We start from the raw sequence: 17,706 nt of genomic DNA, 5'->3' as shown, positions 1-17,706 counted from the left end.
GGGCAGCGGATAAAGTGCCCCCGCTGCCGGGTCAGCCGCTCGCACCGGACGGGGATGGATCCAACGACGGCGTCTAGCAACGCGCTAGACGGGAAAGGTAAGCACCATGCTTTCGGTCTCTTCACCCTTGATGAAAATGGCGCCCGAAACCACCTTAAGAGTAGCCACGTTAAATGTCAGGGGATTGGCAGGCAAAAAGAAGCAGAGCCAGGTGCACCGGCTCTTAACTGACCACGATATTGACGTGCTTGCCGTGCAAGAAACTAAGGTTGATGGGGAGGAAGAGACCGGGAGCATGGTGCGACGTTTCGCGGCTAGATTTTACGCCATTGTTAGCCACGCAGTTGGGACATCGGCCGGGTGTGTATTGTTCGTCAAAAAGCTGCCTGGTCTGATTGTAAAGGGCTACTCCTCATGCTCTTCGGGACGGTGTGTAGTGGCTGATTGTGTATACAGCGGTGTTGAGTGGCGCATTATTTGTGTGTACGCTCCTAACTGTGTGGAGGAAAGAACAGTGTTTTTCGAGAATGTTATGCAGCAGTTCAGTACGGAAAGGCAGGTAGTATTTCTGGGCGATTTTAACTGTGTACTGAATGCTCGAGACAAAACCAGCACACGCGGATTCAGAGACAAGAGCACTGAAATGTTATGCCAGTTAATAAGCGAATGGAATATGGAGGATGTGGCTGATTGCTTGGAAGGACCGCGTGCCGTTCAGTACACGCACTTCCAAGGTTCTAGCCACGCGCGTCTGGACAGAATTTACGCGTCGCTGGATTTGATTCCTTCATGCAATGAATACCGAGTTGTGCCTATGACATTCACGGATCACTGTTTGGTGCAATGCTTATTCGGCACCAAAAAACGAAGCAATGCATTTAGCTGGGAGTTATGGAAATTGAACAATAAATTGCTTAAGGATTATGCCTTTAGACGCGTGGTATTGAATGAATTGATTAAAGTGAGGCCAGAGACTTGGCTCGAAATCTGGAAACAGTGGGAGTTGTGCAAGGAACAGATTAAAATTAAAGCCATTGACAGATCCAGTTGCCTGGTGTACGAGAAGAAAATTACAGAAACCCAGCTTAAGGCTTTGCTCGCAAAACTACACGAACAGGAATGTAAGGCACCCGGCAGATGGATAGAGGATATTCGAAAAATAAAAGAACAGATTAACTTGATAGAAGAAGACAGATACCAAGGAGCGTTAGTGCGTGCAAGAGCGGAAAAATTGGCCATGGATGAGACGCCGACAAAAAGATCGTTGGGAATAGAAAAAGCAAATGCAAGGCGAAATCACGTGGCAGAGGTAGATTGGGCAGGACGCACAGAAACCGATAACGAAGGAATCGCGAAAGCTTTCCGGGAGTATTATGAAGATCTATTTTCGTCCCGAGAGGTTTATTTGGACCGTTTTAAAGAATCCTTTCTTGACGCGATGCCAAAAATTGACGAGGAACAAAAGGAAAGACTGGAGCGGCCAATAAGCGAAAAAGAAGCGCAGCAGGCAATAGAAAATTTAAACCCAGGGAAATCACCCGGGCCTGATGGCCTGAGGGCGGCTTTTTATAAAGATTTCAAGGAACAGCTATCTCCTTTGTTGTGTGCCTTATTTAATGAAGCGTATGAACTGAAGGCACTGCCTGCGTCTTTCGGATCGTCGCACACAGTACTTATTCCGAAAACTGACCAACCAGATAAGCTTAGGCAGTTGTCGTCTTACAGGCCCATTGCTCTGACAAACGTTAATTACAAGATTTATATGAAGGTGCTTGCTGGCAGACTACAAACGGTTATATGCGAACTAGTGGGCCCTCACCAAACGTGCGGTATCAAAGGGCGATCTATCTTTCAGAACATTCACAAAGCGCGAAGTGTGCTCGAATGCTGCGATGCAACTCATGCATGTGTTGCGTTACTGCAGTTGGACTTGGAGAAAGCTTTTGATTGTGTGGCACATACTATTCTGTTCAGTATATTAGACTATGTTAATGTCGGCTCTGTTATTCGAGAGGGAGTGGCTTTGGCGTACCGTAACTGCACTACGAGATTAATTGTCAATAGGTCACTGGGGGCCCCCATCAACGTACGACGTTCGGTGCGCCAAGGTTGCCCCCTCAGCCCTCTTTTGTTCGGCATTTATATTGAAACGTTGTGTTTAGGCATCCTACAAAACAATGACATTGATGGTTTTCGACTGCAGGAGTCAGAAGCCAAATTGCTGGCTTACGCAGACGACGTTGCGGTTTTTTTTTTGTGTAAATAAGGAGAGTATAAAGAGGACAGTGAATGTGGTAAAACATTTTAGCAAAGTCGCAGGGAGTAAAGTTAACTGGGGTAAGTGCCTGGGATTTTGGCACGGAGAATGGCAGCTGACCCCCGACACTTTCGCTAATGTGTCGTGGGTTACAACGCCTGCAAAGTACTTGGGTGTGCCCTTGAAATTTTACAAGGAAAGCGAGCCATACTGGCTAGAGCAGGTCAAAGAAACCAGTGAAAAAGCGGAGAAATGGAAAAGTGCTCAATTATCAATATTTGCAAGAGCCGCAGTTTGCAACCTGTTTTTAATTAGTAAGTTATGGTATGTTATGCAAGTGTTGCATTGCTCCCGTGTAAATGTGCAAAAATTGCATCGAGTTTTTGCGGTGTTTGTTTGGGCTTCGAGTTGGGAGAGATGCAGTCGGACAAATTTGTTCCGGCAGGTGAAGCATGGGGGGCTTGGTCTGGGTCATTTGTTTGTGCGACAGATTGTCAACCGGTTTATGTTTTTTAGGGATGCCAGCGATCCATTCCTGCGCACAGTGTGTCAACAAAGACTTGGTCGAGCGTTGCCTGATTTCGTAGTTTATACTCAATGTATGCCTGGTTCTCTGTTTGGATTTTTTAGGGAAATTGTTTTGAGCGTGAAATTCTTAAGCGCACGTTTTTCGAAAGAGTATTTAAGTAATGTTAACAGGAGAACATTATACAAGGATGTTTGTGAAGTGGTGTTCCCGGTGCCCTTGTACCGAGCTTTATACTATGGAGGCACAGGAAGTAATGTATTAAAACGCGTAAAGAAAATGCAAGTTGCTTCGGGAGCTAAAACGTTTTTCTTTATGCTACATACCGGTACTTTGAGTGTAAAATCATTTATGGAGGAGAAGGGTATGTTCATACCGTGGGGGGCCCAATGTCTCATCTGCAAACAGCCAGAGACAATAGATCACGTGTTTTTGCATAGCTGGGAGGGGGTATATTTGTGGGATGTTCTGCAAAGGACAATAAAAAAACAGTTGCCACTTGATTCCCATGGCATTAGGTATTTGCCATTGGATAACCACGATGATATGCCGTTAGACCAGGTTATGTTAATGTGCCTCCACAGTATATGGCGCGCACGAATGGCTGGTTATCACTGCGATCCAGATGCACGGCCAGCCCGCATGTATTTCCGTGAAAGTGTGCAGCGATGGCTCCACGTGCTTAAAGTGCAACCATGTGCTCCTGAGTGGCTGTCAAAGCTAGAACCTTTGACGGTGCTCAAGGAATTTTAACATGACAATGCCTGCCCCTCAGTGGGTGTTAGGCAACGCTAGCTACCTTTGTGTACATATATTATTCCTTTTTTCCTGTTGTTTTGAGTTTCAGTGCGGTGTATTTGTGTCAAAGCCAGGCAATAAAGAAAAAAAAAAAAAGGTAGCGTGGCCGAGTGGTCTAAGGCGCTGGTTTTAGGCACCAGTCTCTTCGGAGGCGTGGGTTCGAACCCCACCGCTGCCAATAACTTTTTTATTTTCTCACCCAGTGTGTCTTACACGACACCGTACGTATGCAGCTCGGTCAGTCAAAAAGCCGCAGTCGTACCCAACGGTCCTACACTCGACACACGTTGCCGCCGTTCGGTGCCACAGTACTTATTGTTTTATCGTGTATTGTCGTCACGTAACTGGGATCCACCTGCTGTAGTAGCCATAACCAGAGGTAGCGTGGCCGAGAATCGACATGTTGGCGCCTTTCCACTTCTCGGCTCTCTCCCGTAGTTCGGTCATTTGCCCTTTCCAATAATGCTCGCTTTCGCGGTAGGCATCCAGCTCGACGCCCAAGTACTTGGTCGGTGTGTCTGTCCACGTAACATTGGCAAAGCGATCTGGTTTCGACGGCCACTGTCCATGCCAGAGCCCAAGGCACTTGGCCCAGTTCACCCCGCTACCGGTAACTTGAGAGAACTCACGGATACATTTGACAGCCTCGGTGATACTCTCCTGGTCAACCGTAAAAATAACGATGTCGTCTGCATACGCGAGCAGCTTCACTTCGGCTGCTTGTAACCTAAACGCACTAATGTTGACATTATTCATAAGTTTCATGCACAATGTTTCAATATAAATGCAAAACAAAAGAGGGCTGAGGGGACAGCCCTGTCGCACCGAACGCTGCAGTCGAATGGGGGCTCCCAGACTCTTATTAATAATCACTCTCGTCGTGCAGTTACGGTACGCCAGGGCCACACCCTTACATATAACTGAACCAACATTCACATGTTCTAAAAGGGAAAACAAAATTTCGTGATCGACGCAGTCGAATGCTTTTTCGAGGTCGATCTGAAGCATGGCGACCCGACCATCCCAGTCATCACAACACTCAAGGACACTTCGCGCCTTTTGAATGTTGGTCACTATTGACCTCCCTTTTATCCCACACGTTTGGTGTGGTCCTTTGGTTCGCAATGCAAGTTTTGAGTTGTTCGCGCGTAAACGTACAGAAGTTACACAGGATTTTCGCCCTTTTTGTTTGGGCAGGTAAATGGGAACGCTGCAGCAGGACGAATTTGTTCCGTCGGGTAAAAGACGGCGGTTTGGGACTCGGCCATCTGTTTTTACGGCAGGTGGTCAACCGGTTTTTGTTTTTTCGGGATGCTTCGGACCCTTTCTTACGCACCGTCTGCCAAGTTAGGCTACGGCGCCTACTGCCGGAGTTTGTTGTCTCCACCGAAGAAGCTACGGGTGGGATTTTTGGTTATTACAGGGAGGTCGTCGCTAGTGTAAGACTTCTTTCAGTGCGTTTTTCTAATGAATATTTGTCCACTGTAAAACGAAAAAAGCTGTATCGCGATTTATGTGACATTGTTTTGCCACAACCCTTGTACAGAACCTTATACAGTGGAGGTCCGGGCAGAGATGTCTTGAAGAGAGTAAAGAAAATGCAGGTGTCGCCAGGAGCTAAGACATTTTTCTTTAAATTACACACCGGAACATTATCAGTAAAGAAGTTTTTGGAGGAAAGGGATTTTTTTTTACCGTGGGGGGCGCACTGTTTAATCTGCAAGCAGCCGGAAACAATAGACCATGTTTTTTTGCATTGTTGGGAAGGGGTTTATTTCTGGGATGTTTTGCAACGTACGATAAAGAAAGAATTTCCACTAGACTCCCACGGCATCCGGTATTTAAGCATTGATAATGAAGATGGCGTTCCGTATGATTTAATCATGCTCATGGGCCTCCACTCTATATGGCGCTCCAGAATGGCGGGCTATCACTGCGACAGGGATGCTCGACCCGCTAGAATATACTTTCGAGAAAGTGTGAATTGGTTTATTGCCATACAGAAAGTGGCTGCTGAACCTCCCGAATGGCTCTCAAGGGTAGAGCCTTTGCTGTCGTTGCGGGAGTTTTAATGTACTGAGACGAAGCCAGCCTGACATTGGCTGATGATGACCTTCCAATATGTACTTTGTTGTGTGTTATTCGTGTTGTGTTCTTGTGAAATGGTACGAACCAAAGCCAGGAAATAAAGAAAAAAAAAAGGTAGCGTGGCCGAGTGGTCTAAGGCGCTGGTTTTAGGCACCAGTCTCTTCGGAGGCGTGGGTTCGAACCCCACCGCTGCCAATAACTTTTTATTTTCTCACCCAGTGTGTCTTACACGACACCGTACGTATGCAGCTCGGTCAGTCAAAAAGCCGCAGTCGTACCCAACGGTCCTACACTCGACACACGTTGCCGCCGTTCGGTGCCACAGTACTTATTGTTTTATCGTGTATTGTCGTCACGTAACTGGGATCCACCTGCTGTAGTAGCCATAACCAGAGGTAGCGTGGCCGAGGATTCCACTTCCGGCCACCACTGTGAACGGACGCGTTATCATGAGCTCCGTCGGAGCGGTGTTAGCGGCTCAGCCGAGCCGCGGAAACAGGTTTGCTGCTGAAGATAACGACACAGGCTACGAAGTTATGCTGCCCCACCTCCCAACAGGTCGTATTGTTTTTAATACCGTATTTTTGCACGGCGACGTTCGAGCGCTGCCGTATAGGGTCGAGGACTACAGGGATGCCCTTGCCCGTTTGGAATTGCTTCCTGAGGTTGTGGCCTTGGGAGCATTCCAAATGAATCATGTGTGGGCAGTCACGTTTAAGAACACGGAAGCCGTTAAGAAAGTGCTTGCTGCCGGGAGCATGACTGTGAAGGAGCACCGGTGTCTTGTGATTGACCCCAACAAGCAAGAGGTTCGCATTAAAGTGCACTGGGTCCTTCACAACGTGACTGATGAAGAAGTGCGTGCGGCCTTCCTTCCGTACGGCGAGTTGACCGAGTGTTCGAAGGAGCGCTGGCGTGTGCACGGCGTCACAGAAAAAGGGTCAACGACCCGTGTACTAAGCCTGAAGCTGAAATCCAACGTGACAGTTGAAGACATACCTCATCAACTGCGAATAGCCTGTGAACCTGCACTTTTGGTTGTAGCTGGGAGGCCTCCGCTCTGCCTCCGCTGCCAAGGGAAAGGCCACATTCGCCGCGACTGTCGGGTACCTCGGTGCTCGCGCTGTCGCCGGTTTGGTCACGACGAAAGCGAGTGTGTACCTACGTACGCAAGCAAGACCGGACCAGGAAGGAACATCGATGTGACTGAACACGTTATGGACGAGGTGGAGGCTGAGGAAGCATCAAGGGCAGCTGGAGGCAAAACAGCAACCGTCGAGAAGAGCACGCAGCCTTCAAGTGTAGGGCCTAGCGGCACAAGTCCGGCCGAGGCACCTCCAGTACCGCAACGCGTCTCGGAGGAAAAGACGAGCCAAGAAAAGCAGCCGCCTACTCTCAGAGCCCCTGCTAGAACACTTGACGAACCGCACGTCGAACACCCCCATAATGAGGTCTCATTGGAGGAAGCTGATGTCACGGCCACAAAACGCGCTTACCTCGAAACTGTGAAAGATGACCGACAAACTGATGGAGCACCCGCGGAGGAGCCGCCCACCAAGGCGGTAATGACGCGACGGTCTCCCTACAGGCCAAGACCAAATATTCCACCAGACATACGACCTGCGGTAGAGGCGCCTGAACAGCGCTTCTACAGCTGTAATGTGCTGCCGTCGGTTTCCAGATCAGCGTGCCATGGTGGAGACGATATACCATGGAAAGGAACTGTGAGCTTGACCGTCAAACTTTGGCCATGGACTGTGAAAGTGCGTGTGATCGTTGCGAGGCGGTGCACTTTGTGGAGCTCCAGCACGCGGAATCCCCTTCAGCGCCACGGTACCCTGAGGTGAGCACTGCGCGAGCAGTGGGTGCCTTTAAGAATGAACAAAAGATTCAACTGCCACTACGCGTAGCCACACTGAACGTGCGTGGACTGGCGGCGAGGAAGCGCCAGTGTCAGGTAAACCGCCTCTTTTTAGAAAATGAATTGCATATAATCGCATTACAAGAAACTAAGATTGAGAGCGAGGAGCACACAGATCGCATGGTTGAAATTTTTCGGTCCCGATACAATGTCTGCGTATGTCACGCGGTTGGAAAGTCCGGAGGTTGCGCGTTATTTTTGAGAAATAATCTTGGAATTGGGAATGAAACCATTGTCACATCCGAAGAGGGTCGGTTACTGGTTGTTGATTTCACCCTTTCTGGATGCTCATGGAAAGTGATTTGTGTGTATGCCCCTAACAATTAGAAGGAACTTGTTAGTTTTTTTGAAAAGGTCAAAGTGTTTTTGAACTGCGAGAGAAGCGTCGTTTTGATGGGTGATTTTAACTGTGTCTGCATGCCAGAGGATCGAGTGCCGATCACCCCTGTGCGTGATCAGAGTGCGCAGTATCTCGATGCAATAATTCAAGAACACGACATGGAAGATCTGGGCTGGGTGTTGCTTCAAGGCTCGCAGCCATGTTTCACGCACTTCCAATGCGGTAGCAATGCAAGACTAGATAGAGTATACGCAAGCATAGGATTTGTGACAGTGTGTTCCAACCATGAAGTGAAACATGTTTCTTTCAGCGATCACAGCCTTGTTATTGTAAGCTTTGGGAAGAAACATAGTAGGACTCGTTTCAACTGGAAACTTTGGAAATTTAATGTTAAACTGCTGGAGGATGAAACCTTTGTTAAACAAATTATAGACTTAATCAAAATGCCTTGCGTCAAATCAGCAAGCTGCGCAGATAAGTGGGAAAATTTTAAGAACACAGTCAAGATGAAAGCGATAGAACGAGGAACTATCCTTCATCAAAGCGAAAAGAAACGAATCAAAGAATTGGAGTGCAAATTAGACTTTTTGACAAGTATGGAAACAGTAGTGCCCGGTTTGTACATAAAAGAAATCCGAGAAGTCAAAAGCCAGCTAGAAGCTCTGGAGGCAGATAAGTACCGAGCGGCTGTGATAAGTGCGCGCGCCGAAAAGTTGTGGGCTGGTGAAGTGCCGAATAATCGTGCATTGTGTGATGAAAGAAGATAGGCAGCACAAAATGAAATTCAACAGATCCGCTACCGCAACAGAATAACGACCGACCGCGAAGAAATCGAGCGAGTGTTTGTTGAGCATTACAAAGGACTGATAGGGAATGACAGAAGCGCAAAGGGCAGTCTGTGGGACGAATTTTTGCACCTCATGTCTCGATTAGACGAAGAGAAACGTGCGCGCTTAGAACAGCCTATTAGCTTAGATGAAGTTCAGAAGGCTATTGAGGACCTGCCACTTGGGAAAACACCAGGACCTGATGGGTTAGGCGCTGCTTTCTATAAAATATTCAGAGAAGTCAGCCCGCTGCTATACGATATGATTGCAGAAGCATACAATGTAAAACAAATGCCACCTTCCTTCTCTACTGCCCACATTGTGCTTATCCCCAAAACATGTGACCGAGAAAAAATGCTATCTATGGGGGCTTATCGCCCGATAACCCTCACAAATGTCGACTACAAGATCTATATGAAGATTCTTGGCAAACGTTTACAGAGTGTCATCACGGACCTAGTTGGACCGCACCAAACGTGCGGAGTGAAAGGGCGTACCATCTGCACAAATGTGCACATCGCTCGAAGTATCCTTGAGTGCTGTGATGTGTTCGGTGGCCGAGTTGCAATGGTACAGCTAGACCTGTCGAAGGCGTTTGATCGCGTGGCGCACGATGTCTTGTACTCAGTTTTGGAACATGTAAATGTGGGCAGCATAATACAAGACGGGCTTAAAATGGTTTACAGCAGCTGTACAGTTCAAATAATTGTCAATAAGAACCTGTGTGAACCCATCCCTCTGCGGTCCTCCGTACGGCAGGGATGCCCGCTTTCACCATTGCTTTTTGCACTTTACCTTGAGCCCTTCTGTTTAAGTCTTATTAACAACGACCGAATAAATGGCTTCAGGTTTCAGTCATCTAATGTAAAATTCTTGCGTATGCGGACGACATTGCTGTATTCTGCAGTGACCGCGAGAGTGTACAAGAAAGTGTTGACGTCGCCAAGCGGTTTTGCCAGCGAACTGGGGCTGAGATCAATTGGGAAAAGAGTGTGGGCTTTTGGCACGGAAGCTGGGGAATTACACCACCGTTGTTCGCGAATCTGCAGTGGACAAACATGCCGTTGAACTACTTGGGTGTGCCTCTCGAGCACTATAACAAGAGCGCAGATTACTGGAACGAGGCGACGTCAAAAGTGAGCGAGAAAGCAAGGGCATGGCAAGGACGAGACTTGTCGATTTTTGCGAGAGCAACAGTATGCAACATTTTTTTAATTGCCAAAGTGTGGTATGTTTTGCAGTTTCTGGGTATGTCGCGTGTAAATGTGCAAAAAATGCATAGGGTATTTGCTGTGTTTATCTGGAATTCAAGTTGGGAGAGGGTCACAAGAACCAATTTGTTTCGAACAGTTCAAGATGGTGGTCTGGGTCTCGCACATTTGTTTGTTCGCCAGGTTGTGTCTCGTTTTATGTTTATGAGGGCGCAGAAAGACCCCTTCCTGCGCTAAATGATGCAGGTGCGTCTGAGCAGAGCTCTTCCTGATTTTATAGTGTCCACTGTGAGATTGTCAACTTGTGGCGCTAGAGGTTATTTGAAAGAAGTTGTTGACTCTGTGCAATTTCTCAGGGTTCGGTTTTCACAAGAGTATCTCAGCACTGTAAAGAGGAAAAGACTGTACAAAGATCTTATAGATGTAATCATGCCAGTGCCCCTGTATCGTATAATAAACTCTGGAGGCCTAGGACAAGATGTTCTTAAAAGAATTAAAAGGATGCCAGTTAAAGCAAGTACAAAAACATTCTTTTTCAAACTGCACTCAGGTACCCTGCCGGTTAAGACATGGCTATCTGACAAAGGCATTTTTGTACCATGGACAACGAACTGCTTGCTGTGCAAAAAGCCAGAAACCGTTGAACATGTGTTCATTGAATGTTGGGACGCGATCTTCTATCGGGATGTCCTGCAACGTACACTAAAAAAGGAACTACCAACACCGATTGGAATCCGCTATTTACCAACAGGCACAGATGACAGAGGTGTCCCTTACGACATGATTATGCTCCTCGGCCTCCATAGTTTACGGAAAACTCGAATGGCGGTACGCAATGCAGATGTAAACGTCCGAACAACAAAGGAAAACTTTGTGGAAAGTGTATGTTATATACGTGATGTGTACCGAGTGCAGAGAGACCCCCCCCCCCCCCCCCCCCCCCCCGCGTGGATGTGTGCGCTTGACGATTTAGTTCAAATCAAGTCATTGTAACTTTTGACCGGCTGAAGCAGCCGGGGTGCTTTTAACAATGTATCGTGCTTGTCTCAATAAAAAGGTATTAAAAAAAAAAGAGGTAGCGTGGCCGAGTGGTCTAAGGCGCTGGTTTTAGGCCCCAGTCTCTTCGGAGGCGTGGGTTCGAACCCCACCGCTGCCAATAACTTTTTATTTTCTCACCCAGTGTGTCTTACACGACACCGTACGTATGCAGCTCGGTCAGTCAAAAAGCCGCAGTCGTACCCAACGGTCCTACACTCGACACACGTTGCCGCCGTTCGGTGCCACAGTACTTATTGTTTTATTGTGTTGTCGTCACGTAACTGGGATCCACCTGCTGTAGTAGCCATAACCAGAGGTAGCGTGGCCGAGGATTCTGCTTCCGGCCACGCCAGTGAACGGACGCAGGATGCAGGGCTCCTCAGGAGCGGCTTCAGCGGCTATGTCAGGCCGCGGTAACAGGATTACTGAAAAGGACAACACTTACCAGGTCGTTTTGCCTGCACTTCCAACAGGTCGGTTTGTTTTGAATACCGTTTTTTTGCACGCCGATATCAGGGCCCGCCCGTACCGGGTGGAAGATTTCCGGGATGCTTTAGCACAACACTCGCTAATCCCCGATGTTATCGCTATGGGGGCGTATCGGATGAGCCACGTCTGGGCCGTCACTCTCAAGGATACTCAAGCCGTCAACAAGATTGTCAGTGTAGGTGAGCTGTCTGTGAAAAACGGTCGCTGCTTGGTGATTGACCCGGCGAACCAGGACGTGCGACTCAAGCTTCACTGGCTACTTCACAACGTGCCAGATGAAGATGTTCGTGCTGCATTTGCGCCGTACGGAAAGGTGTCAGACGTTTCCCGGGAGCGCTGGCGTGTTAAAGGTATGCTGGAAAAGGGCTCTACAACTAGACTCGTCACGCTGAAGCTGAAAGCTGGCATGAAGCTCGACGACCTGCCGCATCAGCTCAATGTTAGCGGTGAGCTCGCGCTCGCCATTGTGCCAGGCAGACCCCCGTTGTGCCTACGCTGCCGGAGTACGGGTCACATCCGCAAAGAGTGCCGGGTTCCTCGCTGCGGAACCTGCCGACGGTTCGGGCATGAAGACAACCAGTGTGCACGAACCTACGCTAGCATTGCCGGACCTGGGACCAGCGAAGACTCGTCCGAGTTAATTATGGACGAGGCGGATGCGGAGGAGGCTGCTGACATTAGAGGTCAGTCAACGAAACAGGACGCGCCTTCCATGACGGTTTTAACAAAGGGTAAGGTGATGGTCTCAAATGAAAAGAATGAACCTCGGCATGTCTTGAACGTTCCATCCCAGGACCATGAAAGCGAGTCAAAGGAAGGGTCAGAAGACTTAACCAAATTTTCTGACGCTGAGGATCATCTCAGTACTGAGCCTTCCTGTACTGATGCCATGGAGGTTGGGCCGGAGACAGCAGCCTTAATTGCCGCGAAACGTCCGCATGAGGAAAGCGTCGAGGAGACTCAGCTGCCAGGCGGTGTTTGTGGTGAGCCGCCGCCGAAAACTTCTGGCATCCGAAGAGCCACGTTAAGACCGAAGCCGAACTTCTCGGCTGACACGCGGCAGGCGGGGAAACCGCCTCCGTAGTTTTTGTGGAGACCTGAACGATTTGTGGGTCGGCTGCCTACCGACCAGCGTCACGAACCTTCTACAACCAAGTGGTGCGTGTGTTAGCAAAAATGAAACAATGGGCTTGGACTTCGTTTGAATGCATCCCGACATTCTGCTGGCAGGACATTACATGCATGCATACGCCGCTGTTTGTCAGAAGCGGAGGCCACGCAACCATGAAGGTAGGCACCATGCCGGTACTGGCGTCTCTCTCTAGTACATGACTCTCAAGCTTAATTCGCCGTTACACGTAGCTACTTTGAATGTTAGAGGACTGGGAGCGAGAAGGCGACAATGCCAGCTCAGTCGCCTCCTTGTGGATAATGATATAGATATAGCAGCTATGCAAGAGTCAAAGATTGAGAGCCAAGAAAGCACTGACCGTATGGTGGCTTCTTTTCAAACAAACTTTTATGTGTGTGTATGCCATTCTGTTGGTGTATCGGGTGGGTGCCTTTTATTTATACGTAACACGCTGGGAGTAAGCGTAGAGTTCGTTTTTGCCTGTCCAAGTGGTCGGCTTTTGGTTACCGATTTTACCTACTCTAATTTATGCTGGCGTGTTGTGTGTGTGTATGCTCCCAATTCAGGGCGTGAGCGTGAATTGTTTTTTCAGTCTATTGAGTTGTGGTTGAAGGTCGACAAAATCTTGCTTGTACTTGGTGACTACAACTGTGTGTGCGCAGCTGTGGACCGAGCGGCCAAGTGTAAACCTCGAAGAGACAGGAGCTCCGAGCTGTTGAATGCACTTGTACATGAGTATAGCCTTGAGGATGTTGGTAGTGTGTTCTCCACTGGAAACCAGCCAGAGTTCACGCACTTTCAGCGAGATAGCCATGCCAGATTGGACAGGGTGTATGCCTCGGTAGATCTTGTTTCCCTATGTACTGCATATGATGTCAAACCTGTGTCTTTCAGCGATCATTGTCTCGTGAGTGCAGTGTTTGGTCGCAAAGGAAAGAAATCGCGATTTAACTGGTACCTATGGAAACTGAATGCCAAACTTCTTGCCGATGAAGAGTTCCTTACTGAAGTTAAGACAGAGTTTGAAAATCGTCTTGCTATGCGACCAGTAAGTTTTGCAGCGGAATGGGACAGCTTCAAAGAGTGGGTCAAATTGAAAGCAATAGAAAAGAGTAGTAAGCTGCGATACAAAGAGAAAGAAAAAGAAAAAGAACTGAATGAACAACTTGCTCTTTTTTTGAGCATGGAAAGTACTGTGCCAGGGCATTTCGCCAGTAAAATACGAGAGCTTAAAAGTGAGCTGGAAACAATCGACAGCGAAAGATACACAGCGGCTGTCATACGTGCAAGGGCTGAAAAACTTTGGGCTGGAGAAGTGCCGACAAAACGAGCCCTAGCAGACGAGAAAAGATACGCCTGCCAGAAAGAAATTAGGAGTATAAGGTATGGCGGCCATATCACAGAAGATGCTAAAGATATTCAGCATGCGGTAGCAGAGCACTTCGAAGAACTGCTTAGCGCTAAGCTTGAGACTGTAGGCGGCTTTCAAACAGACTTTCTAAGACGGATGCCTGCACTGGATGACGAAAGTAAAGCGCGCCTAGAAACACCGATAACGTTGCAGGAGATAGAATCTGCAATAGATGACCTGACACCTGGGAAGGCCCCTGGGCCGGATGGTCTAAGCGCTGCCTTCTTTAAAACTTTTCAGCAGTATGCGGCTCAGTTTATGCTCGATGTAATCACTGAAGCTTATGAACGTAATACTGTTCCATTGTCTTTCGCTACATCGCACATTGTGCTAATACCCAAGACAGATGATCCGGAAAAACGACTGTTGGTGGGGTCATATCGACCGATTAGCCTCACCAATGTTGACTACAAGGTGTATATGAAGGTTTTAGCAAAAAGACTGCAAAGCGTAATAAAAAAACTGGTTGGATCTCATCAAACGTGCGGCATCAATGGTCGATCCATTGCCACGAATATACATGTCGCAAGAACCGTACTAGAATGTGTTGATGCACTCGGTGGTCAGATAGCCATGATGCAGTTAGATTTGGCGAAAGCCTTTGACCGTGTTTCTCACGAAATTCTTTTTTCCATTTTGGAGCATTCTAACCTTGGAAAAGTCATAGTGGAGGGTGTTAAAATGGCTTACGCGAACTGCACGACCCGTATTATAGTGAATGGTGAACGGACTGACAGCATCGCAGTACGTTCATCGGTAAGGCAGGGCTGCCCACTCTCACCCCTGCTTTTTGCACTGTATTTAGAGCCACTTTGCTTGGCTATCATTGATAGCGATCGCATTTTAGGGTTCAAGCTGCAATCAGCACACGTGAAAATGCTGGCATATGCTGATGACATAGCAGTGTTTTGTGCAACTAGAAAGAGCATCTGTGAAGTTACGGGTGTCGTCCAAACATTTTGTGATCAAACCGGATGTAAGATCAATTGGGAGAAAAGCTCTGGGTTTTGGCACGGTGATTGGGACGTGACACCTGATTTCTTCTGTAAGCTGCGATGGTCTGCTCTCCCAACGCGATATCTAGGCGTGCCTTTAGATTGTTATCGAGATGCCAACATGCACTGGATGGAAGAAACATCCAGAGCGAAAGAAAAAGCGGATGCGTGGCAAGGAAGGCAACTCTCAATGTTTTCGCGCGCTTCCATTTGCAATGTTTTTCTTATTTCAAGGCTGTGGTACCTCATGAATGTGTTGTGTGTCTCACGAACCTCAATTCAGAAAATGCACCGCGTTTTTGCTGTTTTTATTTGGGCATCCACATGGGAAAAAACCGCCCGGACGAACTTGTTTATTTCTGTTAAAAGGGGCGGGCTTGGCCTTGCTCATTTGTTCTTGCGACAAGTGGTTTCGCGATTTATATTCCTGCGTGATCAAAAAGATACCTTTCTAAGAACTGTGATGCAAGTGCGATTGCAGAGGCTGCTCCCTGAATGGATTGTGTCATGTGAAAGCATGCCTGGTACTGTGACTGGCTACCTGCGCGAAGTTGTTTTTTCGTGCAAGTTGCTGGAAGTGCGGTTTTCTTTTGATTACCTTTTCAATGTTCCCAGAAAAAAACTGTATAAAGATCTCATTGACGTGATGCTGCCGGTGCCTTTTTACAGGGAAATACACTGTGGAGGCCCAGGGCAGGATGTTTTGAAAAGAGTAAAGAAGATACCCGTGAGGCCATCTGCTAAAACGTTCCTTTTCAAACTTCACTCTAATACGCTCCCTGTTAAAACCTGGCTGAATGAAAAAGGTATCTTCGTCCCATGGACAACAAATTGCCTGTTGTGCAAAAAACCGGAGACAATTGAACACGTCTTCTTACAGTGTTGGGATGCTGTTTTTCTGTGGGACGTCCTCCAAAGGACAATTAAAAAGGAACTTCCCCTAACTCCGTACGGAATCAGATTCCTACCAGTGCAGAACGATGATGCACCTTATGATTTAATTATGCTTCTTGGTCTCCATAGTTTGTGGAAAACACGAATGCAGGTGCGTCACGCAGATATAAATACACGATCTGCGCGTGAAAACTTCATTGAAAGTGCGGTGTATATACGCGAAACTTTCAGGATGCAGCAGGATCCACCACATTGGCAATGTCTATTTGATGAGTTGGTGAACCTGAAAAGATTTTAGCCGCGTACGCGTTAGCTCAAGTGTAGTTGACGTGTTTTATCATGTGTATTTTTGTTTTCTGTTTCACGGCAATAAAGAAAAAAAAAAAAAAGGTAGCGTGGCCGAGTGGTCTAAGGCGCTGGTTTTAGGCCCCAGTCTCTTCGGAGGCGTGGGTTCGAACCCCACCGCTGCCAATAACTTTTTATTTTCTCACCCAGTGTGTCTTACACGACACCGTACGTATGCAGCTCGGTCAGTCAAAAAGCCGCAGCCGTACCCAATGGTCCTACACTCGACACACATTGCCGCCGTTCGGTGCCACTGTACTTATTGTGTTATCGTGTATTGTCGTCACGTAACTGGGATCCACCTGCTGTAGTAGCCGTTACCAGAGGTAGCGTGGCCGAGTGGTCTAAGACGCTGGTTTTAGGCACCAGTCTCTTCGGAGGCGTGGGTTCGAACCCCACCGCTGCCAGTAACTTTTTATTTCCTCACCCAGTGTGTCTTACACGACACCGTACGTATGCAGCTCGGTCAGTCAAAAAGCCGCAGTCGTACCCAACGGTCCTACACTCGACACACGTTGCCGCCGTTCGGTGCCACAGTACTTATTGTTTTATCGTGTATTGTCGTCACGTAACTGGGATCCACCTGCTGTAGTAGCCATAATCAGAGGTAGCGTGGCCGAGTGGTCTAAGGCGCTGGTTTTAGGCACCAGTCTCTTCGGAGGCGTGGGTTAGAACCCCACCGCTGCCAATAACTTTTTATTTTCTCACCCAGTGTGTCTTACACGACACCGTACTTATGCAGCCCGGTCAGTCAAAAAGCCGCAGCCGTACCCAATGGTCCTACACTCGACACACATTGCCGCCGTTCGGTGCCACTGTACTTATTGTTTTATCGTGTATTGTCGTCCCGTAACTTAGATCCACCTGCTCTAGTAGCCATAATAAAAGGTGGTGTGGCCGAGAAGAGTCCACTTCCGGCCGCCACAGCGTACGGACGTGTAATGACGGGCTCGGCAGGAGCGGCTTCAGCGGCCATGTCTGGCCGCGGTAACAGGGCTATGGAACAGGAAAATGACTACCAGGTTGTTCTGCCAAGTCTTCCAACAGGGCGCTTTGTGTAAAATACAGCTTTTTTGCACGCGGATATCAGGGCCCGCCCGTACCGGGTGGAAGATTTCTGTGACGCGTTGGATCAGCATTCGCTGCTCCCTGACATTATCGCCATGGGGGCGTATCGCATGAGCCACGTCTGGGCCATCACCTTGAAAGACGCGGATGCTGCGAAGAAGATTGCAGGAGTGGGTGAGTTTTGTGTGAAGCAGCGTCGCTGCCTCGTTATTGATCCGGCCAACCAGGATGTGAGGCTGAAGCTCCACTGGTTGCTTCACAATGTTCCGGATGAAGATGTGCGTGTGGCCTTCGCTCCGTACGGAGAGGTTTCCGAAGCGGCCAGGGAGCGCTGGCGCCTGCATGACATATGTGTTAAGGGTTCGA

The 17,706-nt window shown here is 48.3% G+C and overlaps 2 protein-coding genes and 6 non-coding genes across 8 annotated transcripts; all 8 read left to right on the top strand.

The window, feature by feature from the left end:
- The first annotated feature begins 3,677 nt into the window (after positions 1–3,677).
- TRNAL-UAG (transfer RNA leucine (anticodon UAG)) lies at positions 3,678–3,759 on the top strand. Its single transcript has one exon. It is a non-coding gene; the product is annotated as a tRNA-Leu (tRNA).
- Positions 3,760–5,782: 2,023 nt separating this feature from the next.
- TRNAL-UAG (transfer RNA leucine (anticodon UAG)) lies at positions 5,783–5,864 on the top strand. Its single transcript has one exon. It is a non-coding gene; the product is annotated as a tRNA-Leu (tRNA).
- Positions 5,865–5,965: 101 nt separating this feature from the next.
- LOC146204062 (uncharacterized) lies at positions 5,966–9,591 on the top strand. The gene has a single exon (XM_084589079.1). It carries the CDS (start codon positions 6,119–6,121, stop codon positions 7,514–7,516), a length of 1,398 nt encoding a protein of 465 aa, XP_084445205.1. The 5' UTR covers positions 5,966–6,118; the 3' UTR covers positions 7,517–9,591.
- Positions 9,592–9,600: 9 nt separating this feature from the next.
- On the top strand, positions 9,601–16,289 carry LOC146204060 (uncharacterized). The gene is made up of 3 exons (XM_084589080.1): positions 9,601–10,416; positions 11,390–11,413; positions 15,726–16,289. The coding sequence occupies exons 1-3, from the start codon at positions 10,206–10,208 to the stop codon at positions 16,223–16,225; spliced, it is 735 nt and encodes a 244-aa protein (XP_084445206.1). The 5' UTR covers positions 9,601–10,205; the 3' UTR covers positions 16,226–16,289.
- TRNAL-UAG (transfer RNA leucine (anticodon UAG)) lies at positions 11,043–11,124 on the top strand. The gene has a single exon. It is a non-coding gene; the product is annotated as a tRNA-Leu (tRNA).
- Positions 16,290–16,316: 27 nt separating the features above from the next.
- Positions 16,317–16,398, top strand: TRNAL-UAG (transfer RNA leucine (anticodon UAG)). Its single transcript has one exon. It is a non-coding gene; the product is annotated as a tRNA-Leu (tRNA).
- Positions 16,399–16,597: 199 nt separating this feature from the next.
- Positions 16,598–16,679, top strand: TRNAL-UAG (transfer RNA leucine (anticodon UAG)). The gene has a single exon. It is a non-coding gene; the product is annotated as a tRNA-Leu (tRNA).
- Positions 16,680–16,878: 199 nt separating this feature from the next.
- Positions 16,879–16,960, top strand: TRNAL-UAG (transfer RNA leucine (anticodon UAG)). Its single transcript has one exon. It is a non-coding gene; the product is annotated as a tRNA-Leu (tRNA).
- The last annotated feature ends 746 nt before the right edge of the window (positions 16,961–17,706 follow it).

The sequence above is a fragment of the Amblyomma maculatum genome, chromosome 1 (genome assembly GCF_055883805.1).
Source record: "Amblyomma maculatum isolate TAMU_Amacu chromosome 1, ASM5588380v1, whole genome shotgun sequence".
Classification (NCBI taxonomy): Eukaryota; Metazoa; Arthropoda; class Arachnida; order Ixodida; family Ixodidae; genus Amblyomma; species Amblyomma maculatum.
The sequence above is the reverse complement of the archived record's forward strand: the minus strand, read 5'-3'. Positions and strand labels throughout refer to the sequence as shown.

Bases quoted from the DNA above. Each gene is read 5' to 3' on its own strand.
- LOC146204062 (XM_084589079.1), top strand. From the start codon at position 6,119: ATGAGCTCCGTCGGAGCGGTGTTAGCGGCTCAGCCGAGCCGCGGAAAC.
- LOC146204060 (XM_084589080.1), top strand. From the start codon at position 10,206: ATGATGCAGGTGCGTCTGAGCAGAGCTCTTCCTGATTTTATAGTGTCC. The intron at 10,417-11,389 runs GTATAATAAACT...AGGGCTCCTCAG, and splicing joins CATGCCAGTGCCCCTGTATC to GAGCGGCTTCAGCGGCTATG. The intron at 11,414-15,725 runs GCCGCGGTAACA...GTGGAGGCCCAG, and splicing joins GGCTTCAGCGGCTATGTCAG to GGCAGGATGTTTTGAAAAGA.